At 45.8% G+C, this 1,113-nt stretch overlaps 1 protein-coding gene across 1 annotated transcript in view; it reads right to left on the bottom strand.

The window, feature by feature from the left end:
• Positions 1 to 578: 578 nt before the first annotated feature.
• Positions 579 to 1,113, bottom strand: part of LOC123125947 (glutathione S-transferase U17) — a 1,470-nt gene continuing 935 nt past the window's right edge. Inside the window, exon 2 of the mRNA XM_044546409.1 lies at positions 579 to 1,080. Within this exon, the coding sequence (XP_044402344.1) occupies positions 703 to 1,080 (378 nt within the window). The 3' untranslated portion in view covers positions 579 to 702. The remainder of the gene's footprint in view (positions 1,081 to 1,113) is intronic.

Below are 1,113 nucleotides of genomic sequence, written 5' to 3'. Positions count from 1 at the left end.
GTAAAATAAAAATCTAATTCTAATTTAGGATAAACGGATAAACTCCGGGTCTGTTACACAAATGATTGCGCAGCTACAAAGTAGAGGCCAAACGAAGGAAGTTATGATCGGGCACGGCAAAGATGATGTGTTGGCTTAGTCTTGCGAAGATGCTTATATAGGTAGGATGTGCGTGCGTGCGTTCATAAGGGTAAATATATGTGCGTATGTATGAACGTCTAAGTTTGTACTGTATTAAAAAACTAATTATATATAAAAACATAAAAAAGCGAGCAGGTTTATGTAGTTATTTTTCTTATCATAAGTTCCTCTAGTTATTCCTGAACAGTATCGAGCTGCATTGCACCGAGAGCTCTTTTCTTCATTATATAAAAAAGACCCTGATAAATCTTGAATGTTCGGATTTTAAGCATGTCATCCCAAACATTTTTTCATGGCAAGTTTAGTTGACATGAGGTGGTAACTTTAGTTGTTAAAACATAACAACTTTGTCTCAGTTTATTTTTTTGTCAGAAAATTGTCATGTTTGTCAACTTTGCGTGAACTAAAGTTGCATGAAAAACTTTTGGATTGCCACCTTAAAATCCAAACATTCGAGATTTATCAATTGCCATATAATAAAAGAGGGTTTACACCAACAGCCAGCAGGTTACTTATTCTGGCTATGCCATCGAGCGCTGTCTAGTGCCCACAACAGTTCGCTCACTTGGAATTAGCACTAGCCGCCTTCAGAACGCCGTCATTCTTGACGCTGAACTCCACGAACCTGTCCACGTTAGGCATGGCGTTCGCCACCGCCGGGTGGGCGCAGAACCGATCCGCCCACGCCGCCAGCTTAGGAACCTTGGCCGCGTCGAGCAGCCTGATTTCAGCGATCCTCTCTACCGCCCTGACCCATCCGAGGTGCGACCCGAGAGCAATGTCCAGGTAACCGACGCCGTCGCCGCCGAAGTAATCCTTCCCTTGGCCGCACTCGACGAAGGCCACCTCCAGGTGCTGCAGAGCGGCGCACACCTGAGCCGCCGCTTCTTCCTTGTCTCCGTCCAGCCTTCCCCTCAGGACCCGGATCGCCGTAGGAAACTGCGCATCCATTGACCAGTGAGCACACGTTTG

The sequence above is a fragment of the Triticum aestivum genome, chromosome 1A, assembly GCF_018294505.1.
Source record: "Triticum aestivum cultivar Chinese Spring chromosome 1A, IWGSC CS RefSeq v2.1, whole genome shotgun sequence".
Taxonomy (NCBI): Eukaryota; Viridiplantae; Streptophyta; class Magnoliopsida; order Poales; family Poaceae; genus Triticum; species Triticum aestivum.
This window is presented reverse-complemented; position numbering and strand designations above follow the sequence as displayed.